Source organism: Eulemur rufifrons, chromosome 8, assembly GCF_041146395.1.
Source record: "Eulemur rufifrons isolate Redbay chromosome 8, OSU_ERuf_1, whole genome shotgun sequence".
NCBI lineage: Eukaryota > Metazoa > Chordata > Mammalia > Primates > Lemuridae > Eulemur > Eulemur rufifrons.
Genome location: NC_090990.1, coordinates 42,473,251 through 42,491,855, shown reverse-complemented (window position 1 = coordinate 42,491,855; position 18,605 = coordinate 42,473,251). Strand labels below are relative to the sequence as shown.

At 41.8% G+C, this 18,605-nt stretch overlaps 1 protein-coding gene across 6 annotated transcripts in view; it reads left to right on the top strand.

Annotated features, from left to right (window-relative positions):
* DAB1 (DAB adaptor protein 1) overlaps window positions 1–18,605 on the top strand; it is a 397,274-nt gene that overhangs the window by 247,901 nt on the left and 130,768 nt on the right. For all 6 annotated transcript variants that reach the window (XM_069477994.1, XM_069477993.1, XM_069477995.1 and 3 more), the window contains 2 exons: window positions 8,768–8,907; window positions 18,020–18,118. In XM_069477994.1, coding sequence (XP_069334095.1) covers window positions 8,768–8,907; window positions 18,020–18,118 — 239 coding nt within the window. The remainder of the gene's footprint in view (window positions 1–8,767; window positions 8,908–18,019; window positions 18,119–18,605) is intronic.

Below are 18,605 nucleotides of genomic sequence, written 5' to 3'. Positions count from 1 at the left end.
CAGAGGCACGTGCTTTGTTGAGGCTTCTGCAAGGTGACTCCCAGTGTGGGACCTCAACATTGGCAGTGCCTTCTGCTCCGAGACAGAGACTTGGTGTTCTTTCTGACAGCATCTTTGAGGCCTGTTCAAATGGAGAATTTACTCAATGCCCTGGAATTGGCCTGATTTAAATTCAGAGGAGAGTCCTGTGCTGGTTAGGAGGTGAGCAGGTTGTGACATGCTCTTCCCTAATGGCAAAAAACAAAGCCAACATTAAAATGACTATGGGTGTGACATTTACTTTATCCCATTAGGAATTTTATTCCTTAAAGACTAAGTGAGTCACACTCATGGAATGTATAAAATAAGGTCTGTATGGAAAGGGCTTTTAATGACCCCTTAGGTGCTTCCCCACCTCGATCCTGATTCCTGGAGTCCACTCGTCACTTTGGAATAAATACATAAATTCAATCCTTTATTCAGTTATTCAGCAGATCTGGGCACTGTGGGTCCACTCTGTTCCAGGTAACATACTAGGTTCAAGGGACACAATTGAATCAATCCCAGTTTCAACTCCCGTGGAACTCAAGTGTGGAGAAAGAGACAGACAAGAAAACAGTGAAGTTCACAGACAATAAAAATATGTATTAGGAAAATGCTAGGCACTGAGGATACAGTGTTCAACTAATCCAACATAGTTTTTGCCTTTATGGAGCTTATGGGTTAATGAGAAGGGCAGAGAGTAGGCAGATTATTACCAGTGAGATTAATTCATTGCAAAAGTGCAGAGAAATTACCAGATTACAATGGGAGCATCTCAGAGGGGACCTACCAGATAGGAGAGGAGTCCAGGGCACATGGTATTATGTTGAGATCTCAGGTGTGAAAGGGGAGGGGTGAGAGAATGGAGGGATGGGAGAAAAGACAAGGATGGGGATTGTCTTCTAGGCCCAAAGGACACCAGGTGCAGAATTGCAGAGCACAACAACATGCATTGCACAGAGTGTGGCTTGGCCAGGAGATCTAATTGAGGTCACTGTGGGGAGCATATGAAAAAAGAGGGGAGATGGTCCAGAATGGGGGCTGGTCACTTAGGCAGGGACTCGATCTGGCGGGCGGTGTAAGATACGTTAAGGAGGTTGTTGATAGTTGGTGGAGAGTGGAGGAAAGGAGGGAGAAGTGCTTTGAAAAACACCACCCTTGTAGCAGAGGGGATACTGGGTCTGAGTCTTGAACTGTTTGTCAAGGAGACAAGACAAGTTAGAGAAGAGGAACTAGCAAGACAAACAGGCATGGAGACCCCTGGCCCACAGGGTCAGAGTTTCAGGTGTTGGGGGTGAGGGGGCAGAACTGAGGTGGGAGAATGAGAGGGAAGACAGCCCGTGGCAGCTGGCCAGAAGGGATGACATTTGTGGTCAGGAGTGTGTGACGAGATGGCATCTGGGGTGGACCCTGCTGGAGGCAGTGTGGGGCATGGATTAGAGGGTGAAGGTGGAAGCTCATCTGCGACTGCTGGACGCCTCCAGACATGGCCGAGTGATGTATGTGCTCCCCGCCCCACCCCTGCTGTGCATGAAGGACAGTGGCCCCTGGGGTTCCCCGTGCCCCTCCGTGAAACTCAAAACGGATGATTCCTGGAAACCCAAATGTCTCATTATGATTATAGGTTTGTTGGGACTCCCTGAGGAGTTTTCAAGTTGTTTTTTCTCAGTCAGATCTGCAAGAAAACATTGTGAGGTGCAAGTAACCTCCAGGATATGCAAGATAATCTGGCAGGACGTGAGAAGCATATATATAGGATAACTATTGATGTTTGGCTTTAAAAAGTTTTAAGAGAAAGTAAGTTTTAATAATATTAATAGGTGGATTATCAGTAATACGTGTATGTAATTTATACAGAAATATACCTGCTTTAGAGTTATGTGCTCAAAAATATTTTACTGATAGAGATACGTGATTAAAACTGGAGACCTGAATTCTGTGGATTTAGGAGAACTGGGTTTAAATTCTGGCTCTGGCCCATACCTATATATACCAACTTAGTTCTGTTTCTAGATCTAAAATATGTGGATAGTGACCACAGGAGATTGCCATTAGCAATAAACTGAAATATACAAAGTGCATCATATAGTTCTGGCTCATGGTTCAGACTCTCTAGATGTCAGCTATAAATATCTTCATATACAGTCATCACTCAGAGACACTTTAGACACCATCTTTTCTCTCTGAACACTCACTGGGCACATGGGGAGAGTGAACGCCAAAAAGGGCAAATGACATGTACGATCACATAGGTGGAGACATAGTAACAGAGACTACACCTAAATCCAGGCCTCCTCACTCTCTCTCAGGCCGGTTTCTGGTTTTCTTTCAGGGGCCTTGATGCTGTGTAATCCCCATATCTTCCTCCTCTGGAATTCAAATCAATGGGCTATTGAAAATTCTATTCTCAGATTACTTGAAGAGTTTTGGATTAAGATCCCTGATAAAGCATCCACTATTTGTTTTTAGTTACAGTTGTTTGTGGCACCAAGTGAAGCAGGTGTATCAGAGCAGAAATCTTCAAGCCCTTCAGTGTAGCTCTTTTCCTCTTGTCTAAGCAGGAGAGCATTAATGAGGTGGTGCACCCTCCCCTACCACACTCACCATCCCCCAGGCAGACACACTTAGCCAGCCACACGTGATACCAAATAGTATTTCTCAAACTTAAGGAGATTCCTTTTAAACATTAAAAAAGAAATGATCAGACTTTAAAAAAAAAAACAGAGTCAAAGTCTATGAAAATATCTTTGAGGCATATTATTACTAATAGATTTTTTTTCTTCATTACTGGTAAAACCCCAAATGAAAACATTGGAAATGTTCATCTTGAGGACCCCAGTTTGAGAAATATCATCTAACGAGGGGTTTTCTACATAAGGAATTTGCTGTGCTCTGGGGATCTTTGAGGATTACTTGCATCTGAATCGTCTCACTCTGCTGGGTTCCTCCCACTGGTGCACAATCTCAGTGAGTGGGATTGAGGGATCTGTTCTGGCTGCTGTTTTGTTTTTACAGATGATTCTCCATCACACTAAAATTAGAAAATTACAGCAAAAGTCCATTAACTTGTCTACTAGAATGTAAGATCCACGAGTACAGGGATATGTATATACTTTGATCACTGCAGTATCTCTAGCACCTTAGAACATATATACAGTAGGCACTTGATAAATTTTGAATAAGGGAATGAGTGAATCAGCCAATTGATGAGAACCTTATGCTTCTCCTGATGTTGCTGCGGTGTTGTTTTTCATTGAATCCTCACGACAAACCTGAGTGGTTAGTAGCCCTTGTGGCCTAAAGCACAAAGCCCAGCAGCTTTGGTGTGGCTTCCACGTCCCTCCTGACTTGGACAGAATCACTCTACCCATGTGCTCTAGCCCTGTCCAGCTCATCCCAGATTCGTCTAATCAAAATCTGTGGGGCAGCATTTTTAAAAGCTCCCAGGGTGATTCTAAAATATAGCTTGGGTTGACAGACAGTACTCATCGTTGTCCAGATCTCACCCTACTTTTTGTTCCCCTGGAAATCTTCTCCCCTCCTTCTCTGCCTGCTGAAGCCTCACTTTCTCACAAGGGCTTACTCAAATGCCATCTCCCTTCTATAGCTCTTCCTAATCCTCTCCCTACCAAACAGAAACCGTTTCTTCTTCCCTTAGTGCTATATGACACCCACAGCCTTGGTCATGTTTTGTCAAGCTGTATGTTTTCCTGTGTGTGTCCCCTGTTGAAAGGTGACTCTCCAGACAGGAAAGAAGACACATTTTGCTCACCTAGGTACCACCGGAAGCTAGCTGAGTGCCCAGCACAAAGAACACTGTGAGGCAGTATTGCATACAAATGATTGTCATATGAGTAGGGCGGTCACATAGTTTATTATCCAAGCTAGGGTACCTTTGAGAGTCATGAGGGGTGCTGGTCACAAGAGCGAAAGACAAAAGGTATAAACTGGCACTGTCAGAGAAAAGCTGGGGGAATGATCACCCAATAACAACGGCCAGAGTTGGTTGAGCACTTCCTGTTTGTGAGTCACTATGCTGGATGGTGTCTATATGTCTTGTCTTTAACCTCCACAGTAACCCCGTGTGGGAGCACCTATTATTATCTGCACTTAACTGATAAGGACACTGGGGCAGACATGGAAAGGAAGTTACCCACAGTAACACAACTAAGAAAGGGCTGGAACTTGAACTCAGGTCGTTTGAACACAGAGCCTATGTTCTAGATCAGTAAGCCTTTTTCCCCTCCCAGTGGGACAACCCCAGCCTTGGAGAAGGAGAGGGTGAGATTCTGTTTCCAGCTCAACTTGAAGTAACTTTAGTTATCTCTCTGGCTTTAGTTTCTTCATCCATAGAATAGTAACAATGCCAATTTCCAGTAACCTCGCAGGATTAGATGAGATAAGGTATGAGAAGATCCGGGCGTGTGTACTTATGAACCACTTGTCTTAGGAATGAGATGTCTGCCAGTTTGCTACAGGCTCCATAGGACATCTTCCCAAAGAGCTGTTACACAAAGTATAAAGGGCTAAATACTATAACAGTATACGGAGGGAAGTCTCAGGAGGCCTCGTAGCCTAATGGTTAAAACCGTGAAATTTTGCAGAAGACCTGGGTTCAAATTGAAGCTGTGGAATTTCAGAAGACATTTCTCCAAAGAAGATATGCAAATGGACAATAGGCTCATCAAAAGATGCTCCACACCATTATACCTTAGGGAACTGCAAATCACAACCGCAGTGAAATATCACTTAACACGCACTAGGATGACTAAAGAAAAAAGATAATAACAGATGTTGGGAAAAACATCTGGTAGAGAAACTAGAACCCTTGTACCTTGCTAGTGGGATTGTAAAATGGTACAGCCACTTTGGGAGAACAGTTTGACAGGTCCTAAGAAAGCTAAACATAGAGTTACCATATGATCCAGAAATTTCTCCTTTAGGTATAATATTAAGAATTGAAAACATGCATCTACACAAAAACTTGTATGTAAATGTTTGTAGCAATGTTACTCATAATAGCCCAAAAGGAGAAACAATCTACATGTCCATCAACTGATGTGGTATGACTACACAATGAAATAATATTACGGAAAAAAAAAAGACATTACTGATGCATGCTATAACATCAGTGAAACTTGAGAACGTGTTGCTGAGAAGCCTCTCACAGAAGACTATATAAGATTCCATTTATATAAAATACCTAGAATAGGCAAATCTAAGAGAAAGAGATTAGTAGTTGCTTCGTGCCAGAGGGAGTAGGGGGGTGGGGAGTGACAGTTAATAGATACGGGGCTTCTTTTGGGGGCGATAAAAATGTTCTGAACCTAGTGGTGATGGTTGTACACAAGTCTCTGAATATACTGAAACCACTGAATTGTATATTTAAAAGGGTGAATTTTATGGTGTGTGTATTATATCTTTGTAGAGCTGTTATTTAAAAATTCAAGATTTGCTATTGACTTTGGGTGTTGGTGTTGTCATCTATAAAATAGCACTTATTATGGAGCCTAATTCAAAGAGCGGGTGTGAGATTAAATGAGAAATTGCATGTGAAACTCTTGGCATAGTAACGGGTATAGTAATAGACAGTGACTATATGAATGATTTTCCTTAAACACTGGCCTTTCTCTTGTCCGTCCTGAAGCAGAGGGTCAGTAGTTCTTTCAGCAACATAGGCTAGGATTCATGATGACTTAGGATACATGAAGACTGACCCTGTCCCTAACATCCTCAAATTGTGTGTGTCTCTGATAGAATTACAGCCTTGTGGCTCTGATATCTGTTATTTATTTCTTAACTAATATAACTGAGACCTTGCTCAAGATGTGCTCGTGAAAAATTACCCTTTTAATGGTGAAGCATTTAATGAGAAACTGGATTATCTACTGCATAAGTGCCCTTCATACAAATTAGGTTGGCCCTAGGTCCTAATCTAAATTGGGCTCCCTACTTTCCTCTAAATGGCCTAATATTTTCTTATTAATCTCTGCCCTTGTTCACCTGATCTGGCTCTGCCCTCTCTTATGAATCTTCCTCCTCAGCAGAGTTCTGTGCCCTGACAAATGTTTCTTAAGGCTGTCTTTGCATCTGACTCGCGGACCTTTTTGTGGATGTGACAGGTGGCTGCAAGGTGTTTATTCCCTTTCAAGCTGTCTCTCCATCCTCTAGTGGAGTTTTAATGCTGCCAATGTATTGCATATCAACAGATCTGGGCCAGGTGAGTTTGGGTACAAGGTGAAGGTGGAGCTTTATAGGAAAGTCGGGTAGATGAAAAGTACTTAGTGGTTAGGAGAACAGGCTTAAAACATAGAACATAAGCAAACTACAAGCTTGGACTTTGGCATCAGGCAAATCTGGGTTCAGTTCCCACTCAGTGAGTTTGGACAAGTTACATGGCCTTTCCCACCTTCAGTTTAGAGCTTCATTTGTATAACCTGAATGACAGTACCTACCTCAAGAATTATTTGGGGGCTAAACAGGTTGATGCATATAATGTGCTTTGTGATAAAAGCTACTGGCATTTGTTATGATAATTAATGTTTGGGGGAAATCTCAGTGATGAAAGGGATGTTATTAGTGACTGAAATATTGTCCTGTGTGGAAGAGGACACATGGGATTTGCTATAGAGTAAGATAACCTTCCCAAAAATCATAGGTCATGCTTGCCACACATTGCATAATCAGGCAGGGAAGGGTGACCTGTAGTCCCACGGGCCCCATTGTTTAGCGAGGTGTTGATATAAAGTGTATTATGGCAAATGGCCCCTTTGTTCTTTGCCCTAGTTTCTCATATATGCCCTCACAGAGCCCTGAGGATTAATTCTTACATTGATTACAGTTTCAGACTAATCATCCGTGTGTTGTATTTGCTTTATGGAATATTATTCTAAGGCTTTAATATACTAGGAGTCAACAGGAGTGTAGTGGAACAAGAAGACAACTGGGAGTTGGGGACCACAGGTCCAGGCATGGCTGGACAGACATCCCTCCTCTCTGCCTCCCCTCGTCTCAGGGTGTCTTCCACTTGCTGCTTTTACTGGGCTGATATTAGCAGTGGCAGCTATATTTATAGGAAACGTACCATGTGAACACATGCTTCGCACATACCATCTCCTTGAAGTTACTGTCCATACTAACACTGTAAGGTAGATATTGTATCCTCATTCAACAGGTAAGGGACTGAGGCTCGGTTTGTTGACTTACAAGGGAGCGAGCCACGATTCAACGTGAGGATGTCCGACTCTGAAGCGTGAGCCTTCTTACACCTAGCATAATGCACTATACGTTTTTATTTGCAGTCACCAAAAACTTGAGCTTCTAGGGACACAGACTTTGATTCATTCATCTGCTGCCAGTGAGTAATAGCATCTGGCACAGAGGAGATGCTCAGTAAGCGATGAATGGATAAATGAGTGAAATGAAAGTTCTATTTTGTCAATAGAAAAGTACCATATGATGGTTAGCTATTGCTGAGGTTTTTTTTTTTTCTGTTTTAAGCATGTCTTCCAATAATTCTCAACCCTACGATATAGAAAGGATTTCATCTGCACATCATGTAGATGGAAGGAAATAGGCTGAATTATCCCTAAAGTCCTCAGCTCTAAGTTTCTGACCAATGAGGGAAGGCAGGATGGGAGAGGAATCAGGCATTGAAGTTAGTGATGTTCTGGGGGATGACTGTCAGAGAGCTAGGGCCCTCCAGGTGTTAAGAGCCACGTGTGATGCCCAGAACTCTGTGCAGGGTGGGGAACCTGTGACCCTGGGTCCACATGTGGCCTTCTGGATCCTTGAGTGCAGCCTTTTCACCAAATCCAAATGTTATAGAACAAATCCTTTTAATAAAGGGTTTTGTTCTATGAAAAGTTTGGATTCAGTCAAGGGGCTGCACTCGGGGATCTAGAGGGCCACGTGTGGCCTTGAGGCCGCAGGTTCCCCACCCCTAAACTTCATCTTCATCATCTAGAAAATGGAAATGGTTTGGTGGTTGTGAAGAGTGGGGATAAAGTTTACAAAACATATTGCAGGAAGCACTTCCTTGGTCCTCACTTTATGTAGATATGTTTGAGCTCCTGGTTGATGTGTCTTAGCAAAATATGCTGTCAGTAATTATCGAGAGAGCCTGTTGCAAGGTATGGACACACAATCCCAAGTAGGGTGGAAGCCTATTTCCCTGCACACCTGAGTTACCGGAAGAGATATCATAAAACCATTTCTTGATCATTGTCCCTGGGTCATTACTTGATACAAAGCAATTACTCTGGGGTTTCACTATAAAACAACCCATGGGATTGGGTGTAAGGAGGGTCTTGGACCCTGGCCAAAGTATTATTACATGTTGGAAATGCCAGAGACTCAGCGCTAATGCTATTCTAACAGCAATTATGGACATGAACTCTTAGTGGATGATTATCATTTGTTAAGTAGCTACTGTGCATCAAACACTGAAGTAGATGTCTTATCTGATTTGTTTATCTTAATGCTCTATTGGGGTGGTTATTTTTAACTTTTTTTCCCCTACCTGAGAACACTGAGGCTCAGAAAAAAGAAGTAATTTCTCTCAGGATTTAAATGGGTTCAGCCAGAATATGCATCTAGGAATATTGCCCTTCTTTTCTCCTCTGTCCAGTAAGTTGACTTTCCTGGAATGTAGGTGAAACCAGACAGCGAATCCCGGAGTTGGGGATACATAAAGCCAACGGGATCTGTACGACTACACATCTGAATCTGCTTTTTCTGTCTCCAGGTCAGGATCGCAGTGAAGCCACTTTGATAAAGAGGTTTAAAGGTGAAGGGGTCCGGTACAAAGCCAAATTGATCGGGATTGATGAAGTTTCCGCAGCTCGGGGAGACAAGTTATGTCAAGATTCCATGATGAAACTCAAGGTGCTGTGCAAACATTTTATTTTCAATATCTTGGGTTTGACATGACTGAGAGAAAGAAATTATTACCATCATTATGGCAAATAACTTTATTCATTTATTAGTAAACTACTTGGTTCACTGATGAATTACCATATTTACTCTCTGGGAAGAAATTTCAATCACTGAGCAAATGTTGAGTAAGTACCTACTATGGGGAGGTATTTTACTAGGCCCTGTTTTATCATGTTTGAGTGTATCACATTTTATTCAATTTTATCTTCTTTGTGCAACCCCTGCAAAAATAAAAGTACAAAATTATCAAATTGTTTAGTCCCTCACATTTTGTTTTATCCACTTAATTTTTTAACAAATTTTATATATTTTGCCATGCAGTAAAAGATATTAAGGTAAAAGCTTTTATTCATTGTTATAATTTCCATTAATGTACCCCAATATTAATATTTTATAGTAAAAGGAAAAATAATATTTTAAACATAATATATAACTAGTTGCTGAGATTTGGAGATATTACAAAGAGATTTCTGATTTTAAAGGCTGTAAAGAAGGCTTTTCTCTGTGAAATCTAAGAAATAAAGTGGAAAAATTTAAGGAAATTATTTTATTAAAAAGTTGTTCCCAGATCTTATCGCCATATATTCTGTTTCTTTTTTTAAAAAAGTATTATAAAATATTGGAGAAATAAATAATGTAGCAAGAAGTCTACAAATATTTTATGCATTTAAAGCATACATAATTGAATTATTTTTCTGATTATAGAGTTCACTTTTTTTTTTTTTTTTTTTTGAGACGGAGTCTCACTCTGTTGCCCAGGCTAGAGTGCCGTGGTGTCAGCCTAGCTCACAGCTACCTCAAACTCCTGGGCTCAAGCAATCCTTCTACCTCAGCCTCCCAAGTAGCTGGGACTACAGGCATGCGCTACCATGCCCAGCTAATTTTTTCTATATATTTTTAGTTGGCCCACTAATTTCTTTCTATTTTTTTAGTAGAGACGGGTGTCTCGCTCTTGCTCAGACTGGTCTCAAACTCCTGATCTCGAGTGATCCACCTGCCTTGGCCTCCCAGAGTGCTAGGATTACAGGCGTGAGCCACCACGCCTGGCCCACATATGTTATAAAATATTTTGAAAATATAAAAAATATGAGGAAGAAAATTGAAGTAATCTACAATCTCTCAAAATCAGTGTCAACAGTTTTGTGCAAATTTACAATCTGTTTTTATATATATAATATATGAATTATACAATGTATGTAATAAAATTAGAATTACAATTTATATGGTTCCATATCCTGAGTTTTTTTCCTCATCTAGTAATATATATGAGCATTGTTTTTTTTTTTTTTATATGTTCAAATAGTCATGAGGACGCAACTTGGACAGTGAAATATTTTTAAGTGTAAAAAAAAAAAGGAAGAAAAGAAAAAGCAAGCCTTGCCAAGTACCTAAAAGTATTGAGTGAGATAAAATCTGTAAATTACCTTCTGTATCCCCTATCCCCTTTTCTTTCACAGATGCTTAATATATCACAGCTACTAATGTTAGTCTTGTGTATGCTATACAAGTTTTCTTAGCAGTTCAACATGTTTATCAGATGCTAAGTTTCCCTATAGTATGGCTCCTAGATACCATGATTTTAAAAACTCTTAATTTTCTATCTGTATATGCATTCCTACAGCTTCTTTTTATTTTTTAACCTGTTATACAAACAAACTTTATTTTAATAGCTATGTATTTAGTATAAGGTCACTAGAAAAAGGCATAAAAGACATCAAAATCATGATTTCACAGATAATCCCCTTGGATGAGGTTAATGCATCTTTTTTTATATATATAATTAAGCAATGCTATGAGATTTTAGGGCCATCCCATAATGAGCTGTCTTCATCTCCTAAGTTCAAATCTGAATGCTCAAAATAGATGAAGGAAGGAGTTGGACAGGAAGAATTCCAAATTCCAGCTTTGTGACTGATAAAGACTGGGTTGGAGGATGTGACCTAGATACATCAGCAGCATCCTTGAGTGAGACCGGCTATTCCACTTGGTTTGTGGGGTCTTGGATAACTGCAGCCCTCCCTGTTCCCCTACTCCCTGCCCTGCCCTGCCCCAGAGAAGGAGGACCCGTGATTCGTACGAGAGATCAGACCAGAGCACAACCTGTCCACCAGCAGGCAGGTTCACAGAGAGCCCCAGGAGAGATTGAGCTTTGTGTGTTCAACTTTAAACTCTCTAATCATACAGAGCCACACCTGTCATCCCAAGCATGGGGATAAAGGCCAGGATCTTGATCTTGCTGAAGTCCCTTCTACTGAATATGAAGTTAGACAAATGGAGATTTGCTCCAGACAAATCTTAATTAAAAGACATCAAGAAAATGTCATTACTTAACCTTTCGTCAGCAAAGACCTGGCTCTCACCCTGAGCTACAAGTCTGCTTAAGAGGAGAAAGAAGCTCATGTATCTTCCTTTACCAGGTATCTGTCACGGAGCACCTCATCGGCCAGCTGCCTTCATGGAAGGACTGAGGCCTCAGAGGATGTGAGTCAGGAGTTGGCCTCTGCTCCTTGAATGTTCTCACTCAGAATTAGCATCAGTCCAAGCTAGTGGACCAGGGCTGGCAATCACTGCCAACCTTGTGTGTACGTGTGTTACCTGCATTGAAGTGCTCCATCTGTCACCTCTCATAACCATGAGGTCCCCGAAGCTCTGAGAGTTTGTCCGAGCATAACACACTCTTGTCAAATGCACTGAACTTGTTGAGGGTTTCTTGGTTCCCAGACAATTGTGTTTCATTATTTGTAAGTTGCTGAGAAGAATGTTGACATTTCAGCTCCCCGTAGTTTTGCTTTAGGAAACACAGAAACATAAATGATCGATTCTCCATTTGGCCACCTGCCCAGGAAAGTAAGAGACAGAGAAGTACAAAATGCCTCTTAGCTTTGCAAAAAAGTCCCACTTGCTCATGTTAGGCCATATGAGAAATTTAAAAAAAAAAAAAATCTATTTCTCTGAAGCTGGTGCATTTCTTACTTTAGAGAGTTTTCTCTTGCATTGTAGAGTTTTGAGAGGGGATTTGTATTTTGAGTATGAGTGGCTCATTGCCTACCAGCAAATATCATCATCATCATCATTGTTGACATCTTCTTATTTTAATTTATAGTCAACAAAGCACTTTCACATATATTACCTCTTTTGATCTTATGAGATAGATATTAGCCTCCCTATTTTATATAAATAAGAAATCTGAAGTTCAGAAAAGTTAAAGTATTTGTCCCACAACCTTCATTTAATCTAATAAGCCCAGAAGTTAGACCTAGATCTCTAGAGGCTTGGTATTTGACAAGACATAGTTTAGCACTTAATTGTATTCTTTTTTGTATTTGCATTTAATTTATTTGGGTTCCCAAACCAGATTTTAAGCTCTTGCCAGTAACTACTACACAACAGCCGCACATCCATTGACTTCTAGAGTATTTAGCTTTCAGAGACATTACACAAGATGGTGGTGGTTGAAGCTATTACAAGGGATGGGGTCTCCCAAAGACAGTGCCTGGAGAGATAAGTACACAACCCTGAGTGTGGCCAACAGGGCCCTGAAAGAAACAAAATCTACCCTGGACAGATCAGATGAAGACACTTTTGAAGAAGTTACTTGCAAAGGGTAGGCCAGGTTAGGGTACCAAACAAGGGGTGGTGAGGCACCCAGAGTATAGCGACAGTGGGAAGCTGTTACCACCCTAGGAAGACATGTATTTATTGGGACACAGGGAAAGCAGGATTGGTAAGAAAGCCCCCCTCCCTCACCAAGGGAAAACATGGCTAGTACCAGAGGTGCAGATCAAGGCTGAGAAGGGAGTGGGGAGAAATGCCCTGACCTCAGCTGAAAGCCACAGGGAAGGAAGCTCAGGAGATCTGAGGGGTCACTCATTGGGGACAAAGCAGGACAGATTCGAATTCCTTTTTTTTAACTGGGAAAAATGAAACTTATGCTGCATTTTTTCCCCCTAAGATCATACAGATGGTGACTAGCAGGACTGAGCACAGAGAACAGGTTATTACATGTGCTTTCTGGAATAGCATTGTAAAGTGTTCAGCATTCGTGCCTGAAACCTGTTGTGTTTACACATGTGCTTTGTGTGTTCTAGGGAGAGCATGGTCCTATACCATGTGTATGCGCCATGTTGTGTGTGTATTCTCAACGCCCTTTCATATACATCAACCATCTCATTCTCACAGCAACCCCTGAGTGGGACAGGGCAGTCTGTTAATCTTGCCTGGCACGCCTGACCTCTTCTCTCTGTGCAGGTTCCTCCCTCCAGGCACTGCCTACCTGTGACTCCCTTAGGGATGCCTGTGTCAGCCCTTCCCTCAGTGTCTAGCACATGGTGTTGCTTAAAAATACCAATATTAGTATTAGTAAGCACAATAACTGTTACTGAGAGCTCCCTGAACACTGTACCAAGTGCATAGTTCATTTAAGTGTCCCAGCACTCCCATGAAGTAAGAAATGTGACTATTCCCATTTTATAGTTCCTCTTCACCACTAAGTGTGGAAGCTGGTGGTTCTACTTAGTTATTCTCAGGAACTTTTGGACATGTCTGTAGTATGGCATGCATGAGTGCACGATCATTTTTTTTTAAATCTGTTTCTCAAAAAGGGTCCTAGAGAAGAGAGGGTTACAGTAGAAAGAACCCTACTTTAGAATCAGAAAGATCACTGTTTGAACTCCATTTCTATGACTTACTATCTTCCTTAGGTTCTGAAGGTTCACTTGACCCCCTGGCCTTATGTTTCCTTATCTGCAAAATGAGGGAGATAATTCTTACTTCCCAGGATTGTGGTGTGGGCTAAATTATGTGACATATACCAGAACGTTTGGAGTATAGTAGGCACCCAAGAAAAATGTTTGACTCCCAGTTTCCAGGTTTCCAGTGGTGACTTACTAGGTCAGGTGACAAATATTAGGCACAGAGCCCAGAACAAGACCTACATCCACACCTTCTGACTCCCTAACCAGAGCTGTCTCCTGGACCTCAGTTAGTTCTACACGGCTGCAAGGAGTACTGCTGTAGGAGATGAGCCCCTGCGGGTACTGTCTGGTGGCAGGCTCGCCTGGACACAGAGCAGTTTTTCAGAGCTTGACTTGGAGTCCTGTCTCACAAGAGAAATGTGCTTGAAAAAATTGGATTTTTATTTCCCCAAAGATAGTACCTTGTGGATCGTCCTCTCATTTGTCATGTGAAGCAGCAGCTCCAAGCAGAAATGTTCCTGGAACATGTATGTTGGCTGTTTCCATCCTGTTTTATGTACAGCCATATTCTACCGCAGAGTTCTTGGATAGCTTCTTGGAACCAGTAAACAAAACGGACCTTAGTATCTAATCAGCACTACTATGTTCTAGGAATTATTGCTATGTGGTGATCCAGGAGTTCTGTGAGCTGGGACAGTGAGGACTGTCTTGGAGATGGAGGCAGTGAAGCTGCTCTTCCTGACCAAAGGTGCAGCCCTCTCCCTACCTGTCCTGTGATGCTCTCACCTAGGAAAGAATACAGCCAGAGGAGGGCCTCGCCTCCCCTCTCACAGTCCTTCCAATGCTTTCCTTTTTGAGGGAGTGGCTTAGTCCATTTGTGCTGCCGCAACAAAGTACCTGGGACTGGGTAATTTATAAAGAACAGAAATTTATTTTCTCATAGTCTGGATGCTGGGAAGTCCAAGATCAAGGTGCTGGTAGGTTCAGTGTCTGGTGAGGGCCCAGTCTCTCAGCTTCCAAGATGGTGCCTTGACACTGTATCCTCCTGAGAAGAGGAATGCTGTGTCCTCACAATGGAATGGGAAAAAGGGAAACAAACCCACTCCCTCAAGCCTTTTGTAAGGGCCCTAATCACCTTTAACAAGAGTCTGAGGCCCTTACGGCTTAACCACCTCCTAAAAGCCCCACCTCTTAATACTATCACACTGGCAAGTTTCAATATGTGAATCTGAGGGGACACATTCAGACCATAGTAGGGGGCTAATTGTTGTTCTATCTTTTGTGTATCCTGGATACCTGAGGCTGAAGATTGGCGTGAGGAGAGGTAGTAATAACTTATGTTATTTTACTCCAAATCTAGCCAAGGACACAGATTTCAAAGTTTTCCTAGGTGTGGTATGTGGCTTGTCCACTAGTTACTACCCAAAGGAAGGAAGGTCACTTTGCTTCCCACCGAGTGCCTGCTTTATGCGGGGCTCTATTCTCTCCACCGAGCACACAGAACAAATAAAACAGAGTTGCATGTACAATTGAGCCTCCATTCTATCGGGCAAAGGAAGACAATCAACAAAGGAATATGTGATATGTTAGATGGTGGTGACTGTCATGAGGAAAGTGAAGGTGGGAAAATGAATGACGCATGTTCTCTGTGGCTAAGGGGATCATCAGAGAGGGCGGCATTGAACGGAAGTAAGAATTACCCCTGGGATTCCAAAGACATACTTTCACCATTCCCTGTGTTCCAATCAAAATATCCTGCAGTGAATTCATGGGAAAGCAGGCAGCACATTGAGGAATCCAGAAACCACTGAATGGTGTGTGTGTGGGGGCGGGGGGGCCGTGTTGAAGAGACAAAGAACTTTGCTTTGGATGCGAGTCACTCTCTATCCATTTATAGGGCAGTCATTGGAGGAGGGACCTTACATGTAGCGTTCCTGAGGGGCTGAGAGAGGAACGCTGGGGAGGGGCTGTGAGGAGAGAGATTCCGCTCCCTAGAAGGAAGACACATGTGAAGAATATAATCGGCCCCAGCGCCAAGAGCTCAGAGAGCTGAGCTGTGGTCTCACATTTTTCACCACTTCTCTGTGCCATCTCAGGACTGTCCATCATCTTTCAGAACATTATTTTTCTCATCTGTCAGTTGGGAGACGTGGACAGATGAGCTTTTAAGATTCTGTCTGGCTCTAACATTCTGTTTATCTGTAAGATGTGCTGGGGAATGAATGGGCGACTTAAGAAAGAGTAATTTCCTGTTAGTAGGTATCAAAACAGGAACTGGACCACAAACTTTAATGGACATTCATTTATTTACTAGAAAAAATTAATTTTTCTCACATCTCTGCAGTGTACCAGGCATTGTACTAGGAACTTTACATAAATTAAATGTTCACTTAATTCACTCAACTGTGCAAAAAACAGTATTTACATTCGAGGAAGTAGAGATAAGAGATTAAATAATTTGTCCAGGCCACGCTCGATGGCTCATGCCTATAATCCTAGCACTCTGGGAGGCCAAGGCAGGAGGATCCCTTGAGCTCAGGAGTTCGAGACCAGCCTGAGCAAGAGTAAGACCCCATCTCTACTAAAAATAGAAAGAAATTAGCTGGTTTTAAAAAATTTTAAAAAATAGGCCGGGCGCGGTGGCTCACGCCTGTAATCCTAGCACTCTGGGAGGCCGAGGTGGGTGGATCGTTTGAGCTCAGGAGTTCGAGACCAGCCTGAGCAAGAGCGAGACCTCATCTCTACTAAAAATAGAAAGAAATTATATGGACAGCTAAAAAATATATAGAGAAAAAATTAGCCGGGCATGGTGGCGCATGCCTGTAGTCCCAGCTACTCGGGAGGCTGAGACAGTAGGATCGCTTGAGCTCAGGAGTTTGAGGTTGCTGTGAGCTAGGCTGACGCCACGGTACTCACTCTAGCCTGGGCAACAGAGTGAGACTCTGTCTCAAAAAAAAAAAAAATTTTTAAAAATAATAATAATTTGTCCAAGCTCACACCGAACCACGAGTATACTTCAGATATTCTGATGCCACAGCACCCAAAGTGAGGATAATCCAACAGCCTCAAGGGAACCCGTCTTCCTCAAAGCTGCTGCTCACTAACACCCGTCAATCCCCCGAACTGATGCTGGGAATGTATTGTTCTGAGAGCGGCACAAACTGCTTTTGTCTCCTGGACGTAGGAAGTCAATATTATTTTAGACTCTTCTACCCCTAAAAGCCTAGAATCATAACTGCTCAGAGTTGGGCTTAATCTTGCCATCAGTTGGGGCTACCAGTGACTCGGGGTTGGAAGCCTCAAGGCATCTAACGCAGGGTCAGCGGCAGCCCTTCAGTGTAGAACCCCTGGGATGTCTTCATGCTCTGAGTTGTGCCCGAGATGAAGCTGGTGCTTACCTGTAATTGGCCACCACAGAATCTAATTTAAAAAGCAAGTTTCTTTCCTCTTGAGTCATATCAACTTTGGGGGGAACTCTATATATAATACATTCATTTAACAGTTAGTTGCTGAGCACCTCCTCCCTGCAGGGATGTCCTAAGCACCAGGGATAGTAAGTAACGTAACATCTTTACTTGGGAAGTTTACCTTCTCATTGACTCATATATATGTATTTTATATATACAACCTTTGGCTTTATATATGTATATATATATGTAATCTTTGGCTTATAAAAAGTTTAAAAGAGTAGAGAACAGATGTCTTGATAAATGGAATGTGTTTGGTAGATCTTTACCTTAAAACATAGCAATGAGGAGATAAAGAGAAGTGGAAAATGCAAAATCTTTTTGAATAAAAATTGAAAATAATAAGCATCTAACTAGGATGATCACGTTTTTCCAAACAAAATTGAGAGATCCGGTCTAGCGCTAGTTTTTCTTTTATTTCCATTCAAATCTCTAACACTGATTCATATCAATCTGAAAACCTTTTCGAGAAATATAAAAGCAAAATCACATTTAGGGGAATATATTTTGAGACTCACCTTTATTTAAAAGATTAAAACCATATCTAGTGCAAAACCCAGGAAAGATATTAATATGAGGACCACATTGTGTCTACCTTGGTTCCCTTGATTCTGAGCTGGGTGGCATCTAGGCGCCAAGTAGGCATCTGATAAATCTTGATTAGTTAAACGAGTGCATGTTCAAATATCTATTTATACAATGTTAGAACAGCTTGGGCAAGCATCATGCTAAAACATCAAGAAGACATGAGCACGCTGTGTAGAGAAACGTGGGAGGGCGAAGTAAAAAGTGTGTGCATGATTGGTGGCATCGGCTGATGGTATCTGACGTGCCTTTGGGACCAGAGGGAATTTTTAAATGAAAACACTAAAGTAAAAACCATGTCCTTCCTTTCAACAGGGCGTTGTTGCTGGCGCTCGTTCCAAAGGAGAGCACAAACAGAAAATCTTTTTAACCATCTCCTTTGGAGGAATCAAAATCTTTGATGAGAAGACAGGGGTAAGTAAAAGAATCATATGACATTGTGAAATTGAATCCATTGACAGATGTGCCCTTAAAAGCCTCTACTCTCTGGGCAGGAATATAAAACAAGCATAAAAACACATAAAGCAACTGACAAAGTTGATCAACTGTGATCGTCCATCAAAGCAAGTCTCTTTGCTGACTTGGCCACAGTGTGACTGCACCGGGTTTCTTGTAGTGTAATTGTGATAAAAGTGTCACCCCATCCTGGAACTCTAATGGGAGATTGATGAGCTTTGAAGATCAATGGGTAATGTGACAATTCAAGTTAAATTTCTTTGTGTGTTGGAGACTTTAATGACATGCGTCCTAGAGGGAGACACATGTAGGTGTTTTGACTCGGTCAAAGCATCCAGACTCTCTTGAGTTTAACCTGTAGCACCTTGCAATTGCTGTAATCAAAAAGAATAAATAGAGTTCTCAATCTTAAAAAAAATCTATCACTGCACAACCAGGAAATAGA